General features: G+C 43.5%; 1 protein-coding gene across 1 annotated transcript in view; it reads left to right on the top strand.

Moving 5' to 3' along the window:
* IMPG1 (interphotoreceptor matrix proteoglycan 1) overlaps window positions 1–21,969 on the top strand; it is a gene marked incomplete at both ends in the record, with an annotated part of 86,778 nt that overhangs the window by 61,423 nt on the left and 3,386 nt on the right. Inside the window, 2 exons of the mRNA XM_081250869.1 lie at window positions 24–243; window positions 16,731–16,896. Coding sequence (XP_081106995.1) covers window positions 24–243; window positions 16,731–16,896 — 386 coding nt within the window. The remainder of the gene's footprint in view (window positions 1–23; window positions 244–16,730; window positions 16,897–21,969) is intronic.

Raw genomic sequence — 21,969 nt, forward strand, 5'->3', positions numbered from 1 at the left:
TAAACCATCTTTTATTTTTGCAGCTGGTTCCATATCTACGATCCAATCTCACAGGTTTTAAGCAACTTGAAATACTTAACTTCAAAAATGGGAGTGTGATCGTGAATAGCAAAATGAAGTTTGCTAAATCAGTGCCATATAACCTCACCAAGGCTGTGCGAGGGGTCTTGGAGGAGTTTCGTTCTGCGGCAGCACAACAGCTTGATCTGGAAATAGATAGCTACTCTCTCGATGTTGAACCAGGTAAAAGAATCCAACCCAGAAAACTGGGAGTGTTTGGGTTTTGTTTGTTTGCTTAAGCATGCAGGTCAATTTTGAGGCCACAAAAATCAGTTTAAAACTGCACTTGACAAGATAACTTTTCAGAAGCTATGAATCAATGTAGTAGAAAGGTAGGGTCCTAAGACACGCAGGTTAAAGTTTTCCTACATCAAAAAAGCAAAGAGCAAGTATACACCTCTTGCTTCACACTCTGGGCTCTTTAGTTTCCCCACAGAACAAAACTTTTGCTGTGCTTAAGAGATTTTTTTTTTAACATAACCCACAGCCAAGCTAATTTACATCTTGCCGGAAGTCAAAAGCACTTTCTCGGGATGAAAATAAGACAGTTTCCCGAGGAAAGAAAAATAATCATTAGACCAAAACTCAAACTTGGAAGAAAGCCACTTCACCATCACCCAAGAGGAAAATCATGTCCCTTCCCATTTGTATACCCTAGATCAGCTGCCACTTGTGCAGGTTAAAACAAAGTAGTTAGATGTGAAAAAAAACTTAAAGATACAGCGGCTGAGCCTGAAGCTACAAAATAGAAAGCAAACATTTGTTCTGATAATAAAGCATAGTGTATGTACCAATATGACCAGCTATGCCCAAATTGGGAACTGTTTCCACCGTTAGCTTCAAAATTCTGTTTTCTAACCAATTGAAGACAATTTTTTAATTCCCTGGAGCGCAAGGGGGCAAGGCTCCAAATCTACTGGAAAAGCGACCTGCGTTCAGAACAAACTTCCTAATTGGCTATGAATTAGTGAGGTGGATCTTTAACATCCTCCCTGGCTTCCTGGGGACTAACAATGAAGGCATAGGGAAAGGCCTTGGGCAAAATGCAAACAAAAAGGCTCAGTTGGGAGACACTTCTCTTTGATGGAGTGGAGCCTTGAACAAATTTAAGAAAATTGCCTCCTACCTCAGTAAACAGGATTATTAAGAAGACAGAGAGCCTGAAGGCACTGAGCCTGGGAGTGCTTACCTTTGAACACAAGCAGCTAAGCAAGCCCTCCCGACCCCTAAGAAATCAAAGACCTCCTAAATGCTAGTAAGATACTGCCTCTTCCCCTGAAAACTACCAGGGGATCCCTTCCAGTTAAAATCAGAAGACCAATTCTTTTCAGTCAATTGAAAACAGGAACATATATAGGGAGAACTTAGCATAAGAGAGACAAGGCCCCGACCCCCTCCCTTTTTTCCTCCCCGGGAGCTGACAGGCTACTTAGAGACCCATCCAACAATAGGAGAAGGTAAAGTAAGGAGCCAAGTTGAGGAAGGGGAAAACTGGGTCCCTCTTAGATAGAGGGCAGGAAGCTGGTAATGTATTTGCCAGGGATGTGTAAGGGACCCTAGGGACACTGGAAGGAAGCACAGCAGAAAACCATGACCTTGGAGGGCTATGGTCCTGAACATGAATCCTGTGTTCTAATGATGCCAAAAAATCTGCCTCTGTGCACCAGTGCAGAATCGAATCTCAGAGACAGGGCTTTGGGTGAAGTAGAAAAGAATAGTTTTATTGCTTTGCCAGACAAAGGGGGACACAGCAGGCTCGTGCCTCTCAAAACTGTGTGGCCCAACCTGGTGGTGGTGGGGGGGGGGGATTTGGTGAGGAGTTTTATAGAAATGGTTCAAGGGCAGGGTTGCTGATAAGGACTGAGGTGTGTACAGGGCCTACATTCCTTTAATCTGGCCTCAGGTGGTCCCTTGATGAGTTTCTCGAGGTTATCAACTGTGATCTTCCCCAGAAGGAAGAATGCTAACATCTTCCATTTGTTGGGGGTTTCAGTTCTGCAGAAGAGCTGAAAGACATTGTTATGTGTATCCCTTGAGGCGGAACCAGGACCCTGCCCCAAGGCTGCACTGTTGTTTCTTGACTGCTCTTCCCTTGTCTCGCCATCCCCTCCCTTCCCTGATTAGCGTCTGTTTGAACCTGCCCTTTGGAACTCAGGGAAGGTCATGGAGGCTGGAGTGTATTCCCTATAAACAAGAAACAGGGACACAGAAAGGTTTCCGTGCCCAGGAGCCTTACAGGGTCCTGTTCAGTTTCACTAACAGCAGCACTCCATCTCCACAACTGGAAAATGGAGATAGTAAAGTAACAGTTGTGAGGATTAACCAACACTTAGCATAACATTCAACACACTGTAGCTGACTAATAAAAGTTAGTGGTTAATATTGTAACATCGTCATTAGCAACTTGACTACTAATCTGTGATCTGAGGAGGGTACCAGTGGGAACAAGGACAAGTGCCATGACAAGGTATTTGTGTGGAGGTTCAACTAAAATTATTTCACTAATTTCTCACAACCAGTTTGGCTATGTAGCTTTTCCTCTAAGAAGCCAATAGCAATAGAAATGAGATGGTGCTAACATGGGTTCCAGTCCCTACTGGAGCCAAATTTACACTGATTAATGGTAGAGCAAGAGGGGAGGCCAGAGAGCACTGGGCAACCTGGGACATTACCTTACTCTACTTCTTTCTTGATACTTGGTGAATTCCAAAAAGTCTGAACTTTTAATACGTTGGAACTCATAGAAGTATTGAATGACTGGGTGGATGGATGGATGGATAGATGGACGAGGTCTGCCAAGAATGGCTGTCGTGAGCCAGCCAGGACATGAGTAATGCCTAAACGGGAGGGTTGGAGGACAGCAGAATTAGAAAGCCAAATATGGATTTCATAAAAGTTAAAAATAAATAGCAAAAACCTTTATGGATTCCTCTATATAAATCAAAATGGATAAATCTAATATCCAAAAGGGCTCCTAGTTATAGTGAGAAGCCACTGTGCCATCTTCCAAGGGACAGGGAGCTGGAGAAGGTGGGAGGAGGCGGGGCTTCCTCCCTCGCAGCTGGTTTAGTTATTTCACAAAAGGCAAAGGGAAGATTCACCCATGTAGCCAGCAAGTGGCTGATGATGGATTGAACCTTTCCATCTTCTATGTGTGTAACCCAAAAGAGTCAGCATTCATCCACCACGGTAATAACTGGCGAACATATGAAAGTCCCTGCCCAAAGGAACTTGCCCTGTGGCCAAGGGCAGTCACCGTACAATGGTGCTGGGATCAAAGCTATGCCTTTTTCCTTCAAAGACCTTCTAATGAGCACTTTCTGATAAGCTACCCTTAGTTGCAAATTTCTGTGCATTTGGGAATCCCCAGAGAGGAATCCCATAAAGAAGAAAGCACTGAGTTTTCCTTTAAATCCCATTTCATTGAAGCCTGAGGCCTGAATAGTACAGAGAAAATATGGGGATAGAGATGAATGTAGAGAATTCTGGTCCCCCTGGCTGACCTCAGGCAGTGAGGAGGCCTGTGGTGGTTGGTGGTATGAGGGCTGGGCTGCCGCAGCCGCCATGAAAACAACCAGCATCGTTAAATAAACAATTACTCAGTGACATTTGTTAAAGATGCCAAGGGAGACTTTATTCCGGGGGCCCATCTCAGTGGATGTAGGGAGTACGGCAATGGAGTCTCACAGTGGAGGAGAGAGATTGGACTCAGCTCTGGGCACAGCACACGCAAGCGGGAATTTATAACCAAGGAGCAGAATGGGTCAGTGGATGGAATATTACTAAGGAACATCAGGGGTAAGAGGGGATTCTGGCTAAAATGACCTAAAAGGATTCTTGCTGAAGGTAGGCCAGGTGATCAGACACCACCTGGGAGAGAGCAGAGGATGAAGAACCTGATGATCAGATATATGGAGGATGGGAGATTCTGGCCAAACCTACTTAACAGCTTTCGTGCTAAAATTGGACAAAAAGAGACAAACACAGAAGCCCAAGAGTTGAGGTCGAGTTGAAAATTTTAGGGGAGCCTGAGTTAGGGTCTGGTCAAGGAGAAAATCTTTGTCAGCACCAGAGCCGTAGAGGCAGGACACCAGCCACAAAAGTTTTGGTGGCAGTGGCCCAAGCTACCTTTGGAAGGTGGTGGCTGCCGAAGAGAGGGAAGTGGCAACCCAAGACAGAGAGGTACTTGGGGACCCACCCAGACAGACACAGACTCACAAATGCTCCCACCTTCATTCTCACACTATTCACAGCCCTTCCCTGTTCACAGCCTGCTACAACCATTGCTTCTGCACAGAGTTCATTAAGTTCTTACTTCTATGAATCTGCACATCTTATAAAACTTCTTGAAACGTAAAATGCCAATCATAAAAAAAAAACCCACCTGTATACTTAGAGTATAGTAAAGTGTTTCTAGCCTCAGTTCTCCTGTACAATTTTAGTTTGGGGAAATATGTACAAAATTAGTATTTTGATTATAGAAGAAATGGGTGTCTGGATTTTAAAACAAATTAAGGGAAAATATGCATATGATTTTCAGTAGTTTTCTTCTTATTCCTTTAACCTAGAAGATGACAGCTACTTTGCTTCTAGTTTTTCAGCATGACTGGCTGGTCCAGACTTTCTCCTTATGGTGGTGTATTTAAGTGTAAGCTGTCATGGTGATTGACAGGCAAGCTGATTAAAACATCTCCTAGTACATCCAACCAGTGCACCCAACTGCTCACACCGCCTCTCAGGTCCCTGGACCCCAAGTGATGATAATTACTTCTGTTTTCTAGAGAAAAAGGACTCAAATTCCAATACACATGGCCTCTGGCTCTGTTGCCAGCATGGTCTTTTCTAGTGTCTAAGGCTCAGCTGATGCTCAGCAGTGCCCACCCCCCCCCCGCATGTAGTAAAAGAGGTCACAGTGTCAGGGCACTGACCATCAAAATCCCAGATAACACCCGAAGGCCATTTTAGCCAATACAAGAAGCCTCGCTGATTCGGGTTTGTTCATGCAAGTATTTGCTTGAACTTACTGGAGAAAACTCTCCTTGAAAGAGGATCAGAAAGGGAACTCTTGAGAGAGAAAAAGGTCAGCTCTGGAAATACTGTACATCCGGAATAAATACCTAGTTTGTCTACAGGAGAGAAGCCCAAGAATCTTTCCTTGGAAAATAGGGAATGTGTCCTATCATTTCAACCTTTTCCCAACCAGGATGGCCAAATACAGCAAAACTAAGTTATGGATTGTCTTACCTCTTTGCACTTTTCTTACCACTTTCTTGGAAGAAACAGACTAATACTAGGGCTACACAACACTGGAGGGTCTCCTGCCTCAGGTGCACTGTCCCCCAGCCCGGGAGCTGCCAGCCTGCCTCCTCCAAACCCCAAAATGTGAAAAGCATGAATGTCATACGAATAGATAGTGAGCATATGCCACAGTCTTATTTGACTCATTAATAAGGAAATTGTTAGATGACAAATCTGGTTTAAAGAGGATATGGAAACAGGGGTCTTATATAAACAGAGAACAAAAGCAAATGATGAAATCTAAACACAAAACAGAAAATACAATCATTGTATCTTATCCACTTTCCCTACGATAGCTTCTAACTTTATAGAGTTGTAAAATGCCATAATCAATAGTAAATGGTAGGTCAAACCAAGTTACCTCCTTCTAGGAGTCAGCAAAGTATTTCTTAAAAGGCCAGACAGTGAATATTTTAGGCCTTACGAGACAAAAGGCAAAATTGAGGATATTATGTTGGTGCATATATAACCATTTGAAAACGTAAAAATCTATTTTAAAATGTTAAGGAATAATCATTTAGGAAATCTTTTTTTTTTTTTTTTTTGCAGTACGCGGGCCTCTCACTGTTGTGGCCTCTCCCATTGTGGAGCACAGGCTCCGGACACGCAGGCTCAGCGGCCATGGCTCACGGGCCTAGCCGCTCTGCAGCATGTGGGATCTTCCCGGACCGGGGCACAAACCCGTGTCCCCTGTATCGGCAGGCGGACTCTCAACCACTGTGCCACCAGGGAAGCCCCACTTAGGAAATCTTTGCATGTAAATTAAAAGAATTTTAAATTATTTAAATTATAAAAGATTTTTATGATGCACAGTCTCCGTGGCCATGGCTCACGGGTCCGTGGCATGTGGGATATTCCCAGACCGGGGGATGAACCCGTGTCCTCTACATCGGCAGGCAGACTCTCAACCACTGCACCACCAGGGAAGCCCTCATGTAGTCTCTTGATAAGCTTCTCTTGTTCCTTTAATCTGGCCTCAGGTGGCCTTCTTTGGAGTGAAGAATGCTAACATCTTCCATTTGTTGGGGGTTTTAGTTTTGTAAAGAGCTCAAAGATATTGTTATGTGTATCCCTTGAGGGGGAACCAGGACCCTGCCCCAAGGCTGTACTGTTGTTTCTTGACTGCTCCTCCCCTGCCTCTGCATTCCCTCCCTTCCCTGATTAGCAACTGTTCAAATCTGCCCTTTGGAACTCAGGGAAGGTCATGGAGGCTAGAGTCTTACCTACAAGAAATGGGGGACACAGAAATATTTCCATGCGCAGGAGCCACAAGGGTCCCACTGAGTTTCACTGTAAGGAAAGGGAGGTTGAAGAAAGAAGCCAGTGTAAAGTTTAGTTGAGCTGAGGGGACTGTTAAAGCCCTATTGGTCAGAGGATGTAGCGTTTCTTTTCTATGCCCCAGTTTTATTATATTTATAGGCAATGCCTATAAATTATTTAGTTCCATTTGAAAATTTGAAACAAAACCCAATCAAGTGCTTTTCTTTTCTTTTGGCCTAATGTCAGTGTGGAAAAGTAGTTTATGGTAGCAACGCCGGGAGTGGGGGGTTATTATTCCTTTACCACTTTGGGACTAAAGAGAAGAAAGAAGATAGACTCTGAAAACCCTCATGAGATTTCCAGGTGAATTTCACCCCACATTCAGATCAGCATCGAGCCGTCTGGCTGTATCCTCTAAAGGAGGGTCAGCACTTTCTCAGGCCAGATGGCATTTGCAGAGGCGCAGACAGGTAGGAGAAGCCACACACGCTGTTTGTACTGTGTGTGGTTTGCCTTTCACCTTTTGAAACTCCCTGAATAAATGAATCTCTGATATAAAAAGTATAAACCAATGTTAGAACTATCTGATTTATCAACCAAAAAAAAAAAAAAAATCACAGCCTGCTCAGTATTCTGCTGGCATCCCCAGCAACTAGAGTTGTCTTTCATTTAAGCTGCTGTGAAAATTCTTCAGAAGCATGTAGAGCTTTTATGCCAGTTAGGTGTGCAGGTTGAAGATTTCAAAAATGCAAAACTATATATAACTTATTCTGACTTATTCTCTCCTTGAATTCCTAAAATTCCTCCTCAAAAGCAGGCAGACCTCAAGGCTGGTAAATGGTAAACATTGAAATTAACTACAGTCTGGCATCCTAGATGCTTCCAGCCAGAATGTGGATCAACTAACTCATTTTCTCTGGAAAGTGCATAATTTGTAAGATTCGCACTTACTCACCAGCTCTGAGAAGATGGTAGATGTCACTCATCACAATAATGACAATAAAAATAACAGCTACTGTTGATTGACACTATTTTTTAATCTTAATAAGTAACTACACAAAGTTATTATTTCCCCCCATTACACAGTTGGAGAAACTGTTTCCTAAAACTATAAGTAACTTACCTTTTACTGGTCACAGAGTCACCAAGGGCCGGAGCTGGAATTCAAAGGCAGCTTTGTGTGCCTCCTTCAACTCTACTTACTGCCTCTTTATAAAAAGAAGGCTTGGGCTTCTCTGGTGGCACAGTGGTTGAGGGTCCGCCTGCCGATGCAGGGGACACGGGTTCGTGCCCCGGTCCGGGAAGATCCCACATGCCGCAGAGCGGCTGGGCCCGTGAGCCATGGCCGCTGAGCCTGCGCGTCCGGAGCCTGTGCTCCACAGCGGGAGAGGCCACAACAGTGAGAGGCCCGCGTAACGCAAAAAACAAAAGAGTCTTAACCCTCCTACTGGGTATACAGAGGCTGTTTAATCTACTTAGAAAAAGTGACAACACAGTTCAGTCTAATGAATCCTAAATGAACTGTTAGGTTCTACATTTCACCAAGTGAAATTTCCTACAATATTTCGTCATATTCTAGAATGCCAAAAACACAAAAAATCGTTCTCTCAGAAACAAAAGTCCCAAACTTGCAAATGTCCCCTTTCCATGTACTGGTTATTGGCTCTGCTAGGAGTGTCCCTTCCGAGCTGGGGCAGCCACACGAATCCTCTTTCCCGGAGACTCTCCCCAGCTCCCCCATCCTGTCTCCTAGGTCTCTGGCCAGTCTCCTGGGGTTACACTGCTGCTGCCCTGTGCCTCCCGGGGTGCCATCACAGGGATTTTCTGTTAATGTCTGCTTCCGTTACCAGCTGGACTGCCACATACCTTTCACCTCTCTCCAGAGTTTCAACCTGTGCCCTTATCTCACACCTGAACCACCCAATGGAGCTTCCTTAAGACACTCCCAGAACCCTTCATCCAACCCCTTAATGCAAACCCTCCACACAAGCCTGGGACTCAGCCCAGCTGCAGAGTCACCTCCCACAGCCCCTGCTGTCAGGCGTCCCCCTCCACATCCTGGGACACTCAGGCCCTAAGATCAGTGCACCCAGAACACCTCAGTTTAGCTGATACAAAAATGACTGAGCGAGAATTCTTCAACCCTCTGTCCAGGGTAAGACGTGTGTTTGCCCTGGAAATGTTACTGAGAGCCTCCTATAAAGAGCTTGTGGTGGTTTTCTTGAGAATGGTGGAGGATTGAAATGAAACCCTAAGTTTCTTCATTGCATGCCCCTTCAAGCCAGAAAGAAGTCCCATTAATAACTTACTCAATTCCACAAACGTGCATTAAGCTGCAACTACATGCATAGTACTATGCTGTGCGTTACATATCATTGAATAGTTATTCTCACTCTAATCCTACCCTTTGGCAATAAGTCATAAGCAAAATATTTTTGGCCAGTAATAAAATAACAATAAAACAATAAACATGAACTTAAATGTAGATTTTTTTTAAGTTCTTTTCATCACTGAATTGCACAACAGTTCTGGAGCCCGGCTAAAGCTCCGGATGCCTTTGTTCCAGTAGGACGCCTAGAATGGGAGATTTCTATTTGAGCTGGAGGAACGTTAGTGATCGCCTGCTTTCATTACCCCTTTTTATAGAAGGGAGAAATGAGACACAAAGATGCTAAGCTGCATTCCCAAGGCCACAGATAATTGCTGAGAACCAGCTCTTCTCGCCCAGGGTGCCTTCCTGGGGGCTTCACCATTGACAGCAGGGATTGGCAGGTTAACCCCGCGGCAGGGGCAGCCAAGCCCAGAATGTTCTCAGGACTTGGGAAAGCAAGCCCGATGGGCCTGTGTGGAAGGTGAGGTTCCCCGCACGAACCCCCAGAAGGGCGCCACATTTAGTCAATGACTAAGCACTCAGCACCAAGAACTGAATTAAAATGATAGTCACGCCTTAAGAGGGGAGCAGTCAGACAACTAGCGCTGCATTAGGATTTCCTGGGCTCTAGACCCTTTGCCTTCACGAATATTAATTTTAAACATTAATATTAATAGAAATCTTTAAAATTATATTTTATGTCTGCGGTGGTATAGAGACAGATATAATGCAGATTGGATTATATTCATTTTTTTCTTCTGATTTTAAAGAATTTAAACACGTTCGCGAGCCCCTAAAAGTGTGGTGGGCTAGTGCGTCCCTTGCCCTGCAGATTACCTTCGATCCGGATGTGTGGGGTTGTCATTCCCTGATGCCCCAAGGAAAGGAATGACACGCCCTCCTCCCCACCAACAAAGCCGGAACCGCAAAGCCTAGGTTGTTCGGGGGTTAGGGGGCCCCAGCTCCCCACTTCTCTCAGACGTGAGGCTGGGTCGCGGCCTCCTCGGAACCCCGGGGCCCTGTCTCTGCCTTTTTGAAATGGGAAAAGATGATCCAGGAGTTTGCACCATATGCCCCAGCCGGCCAGGCCCGATCTGCCGCGGTGATCACGGCGTCCTAAGGGCTCTATCAGCGGTCCCCCGAAGCTGATTCTGCCACCGCGCCAATTCCAGGCGGACCTCGCCTCCCTCCACCGGTGCGCTCCGCAAAGCGGCTTTTAAGCAGACAAAAATCAGTCCGGGCTCTTATCATTTCATCCCCTGAACCTATTCCTACTTCTTTTGCTATTGAGCGCCATCTAGCGATCACTAGGTTTCATCGCATTAAAATGTTAAAAAACAAAGAGAAAAAAAAAAAAAAAAAAGTCCACAGAAGAGTCCTAACAGGCCCTCAGCCCCGGCCAGACCAAACGAAGCCTGAGTTCCAGCCATACTGAACTGAAATCCTGCCCTAGGACGGGACCCGATTAAAGGAGATGCCTCACTTCCGGTCTAGCACGTGAGTGTTAGGACCGCGCAAGGGAAGGGGATAATGAAATGGTAAAGAATGATGAAGAACAGGGCAGAAAGGCAATCAGTACTCAGCCCCAAGGATGCGGGGCAAGTGACAGGACGATCTGGGGGGAGGGGTGGGTGCAATGAACCGGACTTAGTGACAGGTGGGCCTGAGACCCTCAGAGCGCTGGCGGGAAACAAGAGTCTATTTTCAGGCATGAGTGCACTTGGGACCAGAAACAGAGGGTTGGAAAAAAGACCGTCTTGGACCATCAGGAACCTATGGATTTATAAGCTGCTTGATGACCTGGATCGTAATCTTTTTAACTATAACTGTAAAATGCTTTCAGGTGTCCTCTGCAGGCAGGGGGTATTCATTTAAGTGCGTTTTGATCACATGATGTAGGGCTGAGAGACCACCTTCCTCCGTCAGCAGCTGGGAATACTTTTCAAGACCTTTGAAATGCACACCAAAGACATGATAGAAGCAAATCCAGGGTAGAAAATGATACATAAAATGTGCATGCGCTGGAAATCTCAAAATGATCCAAGCCCCACATGGCAGCTCCGTTACTGCAAGTCATGTTCATTGCTGTCACATTTGAACAACAGAAAGAAATGTGGAGCCACCGTCTGTCAGACTGTGCTTTCTATAAGGGAAGCTTTCTGCCTCATGAAGGAGCAGTGGCAGATGAGGGTTTTGAGCTTGCTTTAGTTAGGAGATCATGGTTCAGAGGAAAGCATTCCTGGACATCTGATGTGTGAACCAATGAGACCGGAGATGCTGGCGAGTTTCGCCTCCCCACCCTCTCTCCCTCATCCCTATTCACCCCTCCAAGCCCTGAAGGGCCTCCTGGAAACCCCATATTTGAAACCACTAAAATGATGTCAAAAGCTGAACACCGTAACATACGGATGTTAATCTTGGGTCATACTTACTACCTAAAATGGGCTTCAATTGCCTTACCTGGGAAAATGAGGTCAGCACTGTCTACTTTGGAAGATTATCGTGACTATTAATGAAGACACATGTTTAAAGTGCCCAGCACAGTGCTAACCAAACAGTAACCCTCGTTACGTGTGCGTTCCCTGTTCATATAAATAATTGCCATTGTGCTCCTGGCGAAGCTGGAGGTTCAGGATCATGATTTCTGGGGCCGAGTCAGGGACAAGGCCTGAAGTGAAATGACACCAGTGCTCTGACTCTGGTCGAAACCACATGGGAAGCCAAGGACCAAGTGCCAGGATGAACCTGGACCTTTCCCACCTGCTGCAAACGAGGAGCTAGTAACACAGTCAACTCGCTGAGTGCCCTGGGCCGCCTCTACAGAGAGGTTGTCAAATTTGCTCTGCAGAAGAGCTATCCATGTGGATTAAGGATCGAATATTAAGACATTTTGCTAGCAAGCAATTATGATAAGCCCAGAGGATGTCCCAAATCATACTAGGTGTTTGCTGGGTGTGGTACAGGCTTATAGAGAAACCTCTTGGGAGTATGCACCATCAGAACAATCTATTTAAAGGGGATTTCAGTAAACCCAGGAAGCTAAGGCATCATGAGGCCCTCACTTCCTCAAATCCACACACAACCTGATAGTGACTTGAAAATATTCTTCTAGAAAATGGCAACTAACCATCATTCTAAGGAGAATGAAGAATGAAAAAGAAAGAAAATAACAACATAGGGAAAGCTTTGCTTAAGAAACTTCTACTAGTTAAATTTTCACTCATCGTAGAACCATCTCTCCTCTCCTACGGCCCTGCCTCTGCAGAATCAGCCTAAAGCCTAAAGCCCAAAGTTGTAGGTGTCCCTCAAAGAATGATATGTAACTAAAGAGGGTCATTTTTATTTATGAAAAAAATTTTTCATAAATTTTTAAGGTAATAGGAGGGGACGCAGTAAGAGTTGCCTCACAAATTAATGTAAATATTCGTCTCTTCTGTTACGACTCTAATTAACTGAGGTTGCCTTTACCAGCCATGGCCAACAGCTCCCCCTGGGACTCTTTCCTTCCCTGGAAGCTGTCCTCACACAGTCCACAAGATGCGGGGCCGGGGGGAAGGGGGAGGACTTGAGCGCAAACAGCCTTGACCTTGGCAACATTCAACCTCCCTGAGTCTTGGCTTCCTCATCTGCAAAGTGAGCAAATTAGTGGAGAAGGTCTCCAAAATACCTTCTGGCTCTCAAATTCTGCCTCAAATGTAAGGTTTTAAATATGGATAAAATAAAAATCTAAAGCAATTAGCTGGACTGGAATTCTTAATACTAAAGAGTTTGAAAGGCCCATTTGGTATTTGTTGAATGACTGAGTATCTTAGGACCCAGGAAGACGTACACAGCAAACCAAAACTGAACTAGGTGACGTGAAGTCTTGTACTGTTCTGTAGGCTGGTCCCAAATAAATAACATGGGAGAAGCAAGTAATCTATAAACTAGGTGCATTTATTTGTCAAATATACCCGATTGATGGCCCCCAGATTTGGATAAATTCATTTCTCCAGTGTTGCCTTACTGTGTTCTGTTCAGCTTTACTGGTACAGAGACATGGACTACGCCTGGCTGGGCTGAAGGAAATATTGGTAAAACAGAAACACTGGGCTTCCCTAGTGGCGCAGTGGTTGAGAGTCCACCTGCCGATGCAGGGGACACGGATTCATGTCCCGGTCCGGGAAGATCCCACACGCCGCGGAGCGGCTGGGCCCGCGAGCCATGGCCGCTGAGCCTGCGCGTCCGGAGCCTGTGCTCCACAACGGGAGAGGCCGCAACAGTGAGAGGCCCCCGTACCGCAAAAAGAAACAGAAACATTTTTTTAAACAGGAAACTCACGTGGTTATCACACATTTCCTATTACTCTTCAGAGGGGTAGATTCGGTGCATTCAGTCTGCTTTCCCAGTTAAATCTATTTCTCCACTGCAGAAAGAGGGCAGTGGAGACGCTGACTATTCCCTCTTGGCCTCTGCTTTCAGGACTGCAGGCCTGGCTGTCAAGTTGCTGACAGCTGTTATTTATTAAACCAGGCTCTGGACATGAAACACCTGGGTTGTCAGGGTAAATCTGAGTCATTTTCTAAACAGTGACGAGGATCCCTTTGCATGGCCGGCTTTAGGACTGTGAGGCAGGGAAACCCGTTCGCATTAGCCATATGGACCTTCAAGTTGCAGAGAAATACGACTTTACGTAAAAACGTAGCAGGTCTACTTTGCTGGGAGACCCCAAAGTGTTTTCAAGGACCTGCTCTTGCCCTCCCTCTGCGTGGGCTGGTCTAGCTAACCCCCTCGCTCTCTTTTTCCACCACGAGGAGGCGCTAGATCGGGACAGTGAACACGAGAGTCCGTGGAATTCTCGCCCCACAAGCTGCACCCCACCCACCTGCACGGCTTCTGTGGTCAGTAAACTTGGCAAAGCGGCTGACGCCAGCCTTCACTCGAAGATGCGCAATAGATATTCGCTTATTAGCGGCTCTAAGAGGTTTAAAAGTAAAAAGAGAAGGAGGTGCAGCTGGAGGGAGAGAGAGTCCAGCGGAAAGAGAGAGAAACCGGTTATGTTTATTTCACGCAGCATTTAAAAAAAAACTTATTTAGCCACCAAACCTATTTTTAACATAAAACTTAACTACATCCTGCTCAATTCGAGTTCTGCAAATGTTCCCGCTTGGGAAATACTATACCAGACGATCACTGAAGCAATCCGAATTCTGAAACTTCTAAGATCTATTTACATATTTTCTAAAGCACAAGTCTGATCACAGCCCTCCCCTGCCCCCAAATCCTCCATGGCTCCCACCTACCTGTAAGGTCCAAATTCCTTTTTTTTTTTTTAATTGGAGTATAATTGCTTTACAATGGTGTGTTAGTTGCTGCTATATAACAAAGTGAATCAGTTATACATATACATATGTTCCCATATCTCTTCCCTCTTGCGTCTCCTTCCCTCCCACCCTCCCTATCCCACTCCTCTAGGTGGTCACACAACACCGAGCTGATCTCCCTGTGCTATGCGGCTGCTTCCCACTAGCTATCTACCTTACGTTTGGTACGTTTGGTATATATGTCCATGCCTCTCTTTCGCTTTGTCACAGCTTACCCTTCCCCCTCCCCGTATCCTCAAGTCCATTCTCAAGTAGGTCTGTGTCTTTATTCCCGTCTTACCCCTAGGTTCTTCATGACCATTTTTTTTAATTCCATATATATGTGTTAGCATACGGTATTTGCCCAAATTCCTTAGCACGACATTCAAGACCCAGCGGAGCTTGGCCTGCACGTACCTCTCCAGTCTCAAGTCCCTTCCTCCCTGCGCACGAGTCTCTGCTCTCCCCCTCGCTGGGCTTCCCCTGCACCCTCTTCACACGGCCGTTGCTTTCCCACCTCTGTGCCTCTGTTCATGCTGGGCCCAGTCGGAGTGCCTTTCCTAGTCGTTGCACATCAAATGCAACCCACTTTAGACACACAGTTCAACAGTCCCCTCCCAGATAGCTCTTCTCTAACATACCCTCACAGTTAGAGCCCTTATACTAGACAAGACACTGGGCTTCTTGTGTAGAAACATCTGTGTATATGTCTTATTGTCCCCTAGGGTTCTTGAAAGAGTGGCTTCATACCCAACTGCCTGTCCTCTAGCTCCTAACACATAATAGGTGCTTATTGAAATAATCTGAAGGGTAAATGGCAGATGTGATTCAACAGGAAACCTTCCGGGCAGAAAAGAACAGTGGTCTGGGGGCCAGAGGCCTGTTCTGGTTCTGCCATCAGCATGTGGGGACGTGGGCCTTTTGCTTCTCCACCCGAGAGCTCGGTATGCTCAGCTCTAGGAAGACGGGGAAGGGGCTGGCAGGGGCCACAGGCCTTCCAGAGCTAAATTGTCTGAGATTCTCTTGATTTATACTCCACCTTACAAAGAACTTGAGGCAATCCTACAGAATTAAGAATAGATTGAAAGAGAACAACTGATGACAAAAAAAGAACAGAGACCTGAGGTCTATTTGAATTTTCCAAATGGGGCCTTAGGGATCACAAGAGACTGAGAAAAAGAGATTTTTTAAAATCAAGTAATCATCCTGAGTTCTCAAAACTGTCCATAAAAACGACTGACTATTTTATTACTTCTAAGGTATCCCTCATCTTAAATATATAAGATCACCAATTCATCTCTGCAGAAAATGCTTGCCTTTAAAAAAACCTAATGAACAAAAAAAATTGTTTTGAAGTATATTTGATTTACCATGTTTTCAGGTGTACAGCAAAGTGATTCAGTTATATACATATATATTTTTTCAGATTCTTTTCCATTACAGGTTATTACAAGATACTGAATACAGTTCCCTATGCTATATAGTAGGACCTTGTTGTTTATCTATTTTATATATAGTAGTGTGTATCTATTAATCCTAATTCCCAGTTCATCCCTCCCCACCCCCTTTCCCCTTTGGTAACCGTAGTTTATTTTCTATGGCTGTGAGTCTATTTCTGTTTTGTAAATAAATTCTTTTGTATCATTTTTTTAGATTCCACATATAAGTGATATCATATGATATTTGTCTTTCTCTGTCTGACTTACTTCACTTAGTATGATAATCTCTAAGTCCATCCATGTTGCTGCAAATGGAATTATTTCATTCTTTTTATGGCTGAGTAGTATTCCATTGTATATACATACCACATCTTCTTTATCCATTCATCTGTCGATGGACACTTAGGTTGCTTTCATGTCTTGGCTATTGTAAGTAGTGCTGCTATGAACATTGGGGTGCGAGTATCTTTTTGCATTAGAGTTTTCGTCTTTTCCAGATGTATGCCCAGGAAAAAAATTTAATTCTCTAATACACTAGTTATCAAAATGTGCTCCCCAGGTCAGATACATCAACATCATCTGCGTTAGAGAATTTTTTTAATGTTCCCTTTGTTAGTGCCTTAGAAGTACAAATTCTCCGTCCTCAAACTTCCTGCATCAGAAACTGTGAGGGGGGTGCCCAGGAGTCTGTTTTAACAAGGCCTCTAGATGATTCTGATGGACACCAGTTTGTGCATAATTATGTTTGGAGCTAAATATGTTATCACGTGTGTCTATAAACTCATTTATCAAAGATACAGAAATGTGTGGTTCCCTTTTCTCTCCACTCTTTTCTCACTCTTGTACAGTTCACTCCAAAGTGGGGTGATGGCAAATCTATGTGGTCCCTCATCTCTGACTTCTGCAGGATCCACTGCTCAGGCATCCCTGCACCAATAAAATCTGCCCTGTTTTTTACAGCTGATCAAGCAGACCCCTGCAAATTCCTGGCCTGTGGGGAATTCGCCCAGTGTGTGAGGAATGAGTGGACCGAGGAAGCCGAGTGTCGCTGCCGAGCGGGGTACCCTGGGCCCTGTGCCCCCGGAGAGGACTGTGACAACACTCCAGGGAAGGGAGCACTGTGCAGGTGGGTCTAGCACCGCGACACTCAGACCCAAGAATTAGTCACTCAGGCTTCTGAGACACCCACCATTAGCATGAATTCATGCAATCCCATAAACGCATGGTTCTCAAACTTCAGTGAACACCAGAATCTCTCAGAGAACTTGTGAAAGCACACATGGCTGGGCCCTGCGAGGCTGTTTGTGATTCGGTAGGTCTGTGAGGGCCCAGGTACGACTGCTGCTACTGCTGGTCCCAGGACCACACTTTGAGAACCATTGGCCCTAAGCCTTTCTGCAGGATTTCATTAAGGCCAATAAGGGAAGAAAAAAGAGCCTGCATCAGCTTTAAGACAGAACACCACGTGACCTACTACCTTAATCGGTGTCTATGTGTCTAATATTTGAGATTTTCCCTGGTTGCAAGCACATTAGCTGTCATCATAAGAAAGCTGAAAAATACAGAAAATGATGAGAAGGAAGATTAAAAGCCTGTATAATTCATCACGTTAATTGATGTACTTCTTTACATAGAATTTTCCAAAGCAAAATGGAATTAGACTGGCTTCTTATTTTAGAGTCAGCTTTTTTTACTTAGAACGTTCTCCCATGTCATTAAATATTTTCTGTAGCATCATTTTTTTTTAATTTATTTTTGGCTGTGTTGGGTCTTCGTTGCTGTGCACGGGGTTTCTCTAGTTGCAGCAAGCGGGGACTACTCTTTGTTGCGGTGTGTGGGCTTCTCATCCTGGTGGCTTCTCTTGTTGCAGAGCCCAGGCTCTAGGCACGCAGGTTTCAGTAGTTGTGGCACACAGGCTCAGTAGTTGTGGCACATGGGCTTAGTTGCTCCGCGGCATGTGGGATCTTCCCAGGCCAGGGCTCAAACCCGTGTCCCCTGCATTGGCAGGCGGATTCTCAATGACTGCGCCACCAAGGAAGTCCCTGTAGCAGCATTCTTAATGTTTACATGGTAAGCCATTCTCTAGATATGTTATACGTTGAATCAGTCCTTCATTTCTGAAGCTCTTTAGAAGAAGGAAAAGGAAGTAAGATGTAATTGGCCTTGTATTCACAAACTAGACTTTAGGGCATAGGTTGCCTTATGAACAAACAGGGAGCCCAATGGGTCCTAATTCTTCTCCAAGTCCTGTGTCACCCAGTGAAGCTCTGCCTGGGGGGCCTCTGTCCTCAGAAGTCTTCTCCCGAGCCTGTCCCGAGCTTCCCCAGTCCTGAGCTTCCAAGCACACACTCTTGAACATTTCCTCCGCGAGGACCACCTTGACCCATGTCTTTATTAGATCAGCCTGTTTTTGTCACTGTCCTCTCATTCATTCTCGTGGCTGCTGTCCCTAATTTCCCACCAGGGCGACTTGTGGCAAGCTGCTTCCACAATCGACAAGAAACAAGAGAGACTGAGCCCTTTTCTTGATGAAACATACCCTGTTCCTTTAATGTATTAACATTTTAAAGAGCATTATCCAACAAGAGTTAAGAAGCAATATTCTGGAGTCAGACAAATTGTGATTAAAATGTTGGCTTAGCAATTTACTAATCAGGTGACTTTCAACAAATTCCCTAACTTCTCTAAACCTCCATTTTTTTCATTGGATAGTGAGACCAATAAAAAAAAAACCCTGTTGGGTTGCTGCAGGGGGGTATATGAAATTACATTTATAAAGCTTCTTAACAAATAACATAAAACACAGAGTATACGTTAAGGTAAGGGAAGATTATGATGATGCTGACAGTTTTCTCTGAGTTAATCTCAATCCTGACAGAATTCTTTATGGAATTTGACATTCTGGTTCTAAAGTTCCTCTGGAAATAAAAATGTACAAGAGAAAATCTTGAAGTACAATGGTGGAGAGGCTGCTCTATAAGATAGAAATACATAAAATAATAATATTTAAACCACTAAGATAGACACAGACCTAGATGATAGATCAACAGAACATATATAAGCCCCAAACAAAGCCCTATATATCAAAGAATTTATTTTAACAAGCATTTCAAATCAGTAGGGAAAGTATAGACTTGTCAATAATGATTAGAGTACAACTGGCCTTCCATCTGGAAAAATAAAATATTAGTTTCTTACCACACACAAATCAGTTCAAATCAAAGATTCAAACCTAGGATTGAAACTATGAAAATATGAAGAAGTTCTTTTATATTTCTATAAATTAGGCTAAAAAAGGCTTCCCTAATAAGACCTCAATCCAAGAAGACATTTTCCCCATAGGGGAAAAGACACCATAAATAAAATTAACAGATAAACAACAAGGTGGGAGAAAAATATTTACAACTTATAGACAAAGGATGAACATCCATACTAATAAGAGCTCCTACACATCAATAAAAGGCAAACATACTAATATTAAAATGAGTAAAGAATATAGAGGCAAGTTCATAGAAGAAATCCAAATGACCCGTGAAACATAGGAAAAAGTATTCAATCTCACAGTAATTAGGGAAATCTAAAAACAATGAGGATATATCATTAGTTACTCATGAGTTTGGCAAGAGAAGGTCAAAAATATCCAGTGTGGGTAACATCAGGGAAAACTAGTTCTATCAGGCATTGCTGTTGGGTGTATTAATTGGAAAAACATTTTTTCAAGAGAAATTTGTCAATATCTATAAATTTTTAAATTTGGCTCAGATACTCTGCTGGGTAAATAATTGTTTAGACAATTATTCCTACAAAAATCATTGCACTTTGTAATGTTCACAGTACCATTGCTTTGAATCATGAAATAATTGCACAGCCCATCAAAAGGGGAGCAGTTAAGTACATAGTGTGGTGTATTATTCACTGTGGAACATGGCAGTTAAAAGCGGTAACATAGTCTACTGGAACTGCCATAGGAAAAGACCAGGACATTTCATTAAATGAGAAAAGTAAATTTCAGGATAAAAATCCTGTTTACATAATATATCAATAACAAAAATATGTACTTATAAGTATATTAGTTTCAACCATATGGCATTGCCATTTTGCCAGTTAGAAATCATCAAATATTGACAATGTAGTATGATTCAATGTAATATGTAAGTAAAAGCATAGCAAATATATGGAATAATAAGTACATTTAGCTATCATTCCAGTTAACAATGGAAAGGAGCAGATTTGGGGTCCAAAATGTTAAAAATGAGAATATGTCATGTATCACATACATAACCTAAAAGAAAGGGGGGAGGGGAGGAAGAAAGGATCGATGAGTAAGGCCCTAATAAGATGAAAAAGGAGAAGGGGGCTGCATGTGGCTTTTATGAACAATGAATTCAATTTTTATTTTAATCACCCTATTTCCTGCTTCAGATGGCTATACAATTTGTAATTTTAATCATCCTCCTTCTTGAGTAAGAAAGACCACTTTAGTTCTGGGTTGTCATAAATGAGGTCAACAGAGCAAAGCATAAGGTGATCTGGAAATGAGCGGCTCTCACGAAGTTTTGCTGTATCTAATCCCTCCACCTGTGCCTGCCTCTGGGGGCTGACACGGACTTCTGGTATTCAAATACACAGAAATAAGGTGCCCCTTACACCAGTTCAATTCAACAAACATTTTTCAGCGCTCATTGCCATGTTAGATGCTGGATAATAGATAGGAAGGGAAGGAGAGAGAAAGCGAGTAGGTACAAGCTTCCAGTTATAAGATAGGTAAGTACTATGGATGTAATGTACAACATGATAAATAGAATCACCACTGCTGTTCTGTATACATGAAAGCTGTGAAGAGAATAAACCCTAAGAGCTCTCACCACAAGGAAAAAAATTTTTTTTCTATGTCTTTAACTTTGCATCTATATGAGGTGATGGATGTTCACTAAACTTATGGTGATAATCATTTCATGATGTATGTGAGTCAAATCATTATGCTGGACACCTTAAACTTATACAGTGCTGTATGTCAATTACATCTCAATGAAACTGGAAGGGAAAAAAAGATTAGAGGCTTTAAAGTTAGTCCCAAGTTCAAACTTGAGCTCTACCCCAAACTAGTTGTAACCTTAAGCTACATTTCTCCCCTTTAAACCTCAAATTCTCATCTATACAATGGGGATAACGGGAATAAATTTAGGTAAGAAATACATAGATTTTCCTCGGTGTCACCTGGTCAGCTGCTAGCATTATTATAGCTGTGTGACAATTGTAAACAAAAGGCAGCCGTGTAAGGAAAAACTGATTCCCTACCTGGCACTTAAAACTAAACTCAGAAGGGAATCAGTTGAGGACATTCAAAAAGCAGCATTTTCTAATGAATTACGAACTTGGTTGCATTTCTGTTAGTCCACCTGAAAGTGAAGGAAGAGATGGGGAAGGTACACTGAGAGCAAGTGCCCTACTGAGAAGGTGAGGCCATCGACACACAGTGGGCATTTGCAGATGGTTCAGTTCTTCATTCTGGGGCCAAGTCATTGTCATTCACTGCATTTTCACCTTTATTTTTCCTTCTCTTCTTTTCCTCCACTCAATATTTATGAACATACACCCTACGTTTTTCATTTCCCTCAATTTTCAATGTTCTATACATAGAATCAGTTGTACTAGGAACTTACTTGGCAAGATTCTCCCAAGAATAAACAAAATTTTCATTTTCACCTGTCTCTTTTTAGGCTTGATGAGTTTGACTTTTATTAATCACAACTACCATTATAAATACACAGAAAATGCAAAGCTACATCTAACAGAGTAAATTATTCACAATTTCTCCTCTTCAGAACTAAAAATCTTCACTTTGTCCTTTAACTTAATAGGGCTAATGTGTCCTCTGTGACACTATTTATAATAATGAAAGTCATTTCAAATATAGGGGCCAGATTAAGTAAATGATGATAAAAAGTGACATTTATAAGGAGGTTTTAATAATATGGAGGTACTTGTTTTAACCACAGCAAGATCACAAATTTGCTCACATTGTACACCTCAGATGGGGCAGGGTAGGGGTAGGTCCATTTTTTTTGCCTCTAGAAGTCTATTCCTATTTCCCTTTTTGAGCCTGTTCTCCACTGGATAGTAGGGGAGGGGGAAATAAGACAGGGAGAGCTTGGAGTTTAATATAATCCAATCCAGTTTTTAAGAACTCCATGTGATT

The sequence above is a fragment of the Mesoplodon bidens genome (genome assembly GCF_964165515.1).
Source record: "Mesoplodon bidens genome assembly, chromosome: 12".
NCBI lineage: Eukaryota > Metazoa > Chordata > Mammalia > Artiodactyla > Ziphiidae > Mesoplodon > Mesoplodon bidens.